This window comes from Apium graveolens, chromosome 8 (genome assembly GCF_009905375.1).
Source record: "Apium graveolens cultivar Ventura chromosome 8, ASM990537v1, whole genome shotgun sequence".
NCBI classification, from domain to species: domain Eukaryota; kingdom Viridiplantae; phylum Streptophyta; class Magnoliopsida; order Apiales; family Apiaceae; genus Apium; species Apium graveolens.
In genome coordinates, this window is record NC_133654.1 from 230,738,382 (window position 1) to 230,739,995 (window position 1,614).

The 1,614-nt window shown below is 39.4% G+C and overlaps 1 protein-coding gene across 1 annotated transcript; it reads left to right on the top strand.

The window, feature by feature from the left end:
- Positions 1–353: 353 nt before the first annotated feature.
- On the top strand, positions 354–1,334 carry LOC141680427 (uncharacterized). Its single transcript, XM_074486656.1, has one exon. It carries the CDS (start codon positions 354–356, stop codon positions 1,332–1,334), a length of 981 nt encoding a protein of 326 aa, XP_074342757.1.
- Positions 1,335–1,614: the final 280 nt, after the last annotated feature.

Here is a 1,614-nt window from a genome sequence, read left to right on the forward strand (position 1 = left end):
CGTCTCTATTTTTATGATTTTGATTATTGAGTTTGACCGCTGCTTTGAATTTCGTGATCTATTAGAATTATCGAGTAATAATATATTTTATTTTTAGTTTTCGATTTAGAATTTAATAGTCCGGAAGTGCGGGTTGTTACAGTTGGTATCAGAGCAGGCTGTCCTTCGGAGTGTATTAGGTATGGGACTAGTACATTCCCTAGGATGCGATCCTTTAGACTATCGTATAGGTCTTAGAAAATTATTTTGGATTTAGGGCATTTATTTGTGTGATTATTTGATATGTTTGACTTTTGTGTTTTTTTTGATTATTGACTATAAGTTTAGAATTTGTTTTGTGTGTTCTAGTAAAGATGGATGTAGAAAATCAGAACAACAATGAAAATCAGGGCAATAATGATGAAGGAGGAAACGTCTTTGACCAGCTGGCTGAAACTCTAGCTGTACTTGTGAATCAGCAACCGAAGCCCAACATCGTCTCTCAATTCAAGCGTTTGAACCCGCCAACTTTTGATGGAGCTACAGACCCGGCTATCGTTGAGATGTGGATCCAAGAGATGGAAAAAGCTTTCGGACTTCTGGGGAGCAATGAGGAACAGAAGGTGACCTTAGCTGTGTACCAATTGCAAGGAAGCGCTTACGACTGGTGGCTTATGGAAAAGAGGAAGAATGAGACGACAAATCTTGAAGAAAATCATGAACCGTACACTTGGGCAAAGTTCAAGAAGGCTTTAGAGGACAAGTACTTTCCGAGAACAGTTCGTCTGCAGAAAGAGAGGGACTTCATTCGACTTCAACAAGGTGGAAGAACCGTCATTGAATACGACGCAGAATTTGCAAAGCTTGCGAAGTACGCGTCGACCCTAGTAGCAGATGAGAGCAGTCGAGCACGAAGATTAGAGGAGGGACTTCGAAGTGACATCAGGAATTCAGTGGCGTCGTTTGAACTTCAGACGTACGAGGCTGTCCTCAACAAGGCGTTAGTGATCGAAAGGGGCTTGGCAGAATCTGAAAAGGCGTCTGGCAGTTGGAATAAGAGGCGGTTCACTCAAACTAGTGGGCAATCTTTTCAAGGGGGACCACTCAAGAAGCCACACGTGTACGATAACATCGGGGGTCAAGGTGATCGAGAGACGTGTACCAGGTGCGGCAAGAATCATCCGGACAAAGTCTGTCGTTGGAATACAGGTGCTTGTTTTCATTGCGGAGAAGTAGGACATAAGATTTCGAATTGTCCGCACAATCCGCCACCGCCACCAAGGAAGGAAGCAGATAACAAGATGGGCAAAGGACGTGTGTTTCAGCTGACAGGAAATGACAACTATCGCAATTAAGGTATGATTTCTTTTCTTTAGTGACTTATTTAATTTATTTATGTTATGTGAATTTGGGGACCAAATTCTTTTAAGGAGGGAAGAATGTAAAATTCGTAATTTTATTTTTAATTTATTTATTAGAAATTAGATATTAATTTGTCTAGATAAATATTTTAAAATTAGAATATTCTGAAAACATTTTGTGCAAGGTAGTTGATTTGTGAAAAGATTTGTTATTTGTGGAAATAAGTGTAAGAATAATTTAGAAAATCGAAATTTTTTTAGTTTAGGTAATTGT

Excerpts from the sequence above, each read along its gene's own strand:
- LOC141680427 (XM_074486656.1), top strand. The coding sequence starts at position 354 with ATGGATGTAGAAAATCAGAACAACAATGAAAATCAGGGCAATAATGAT.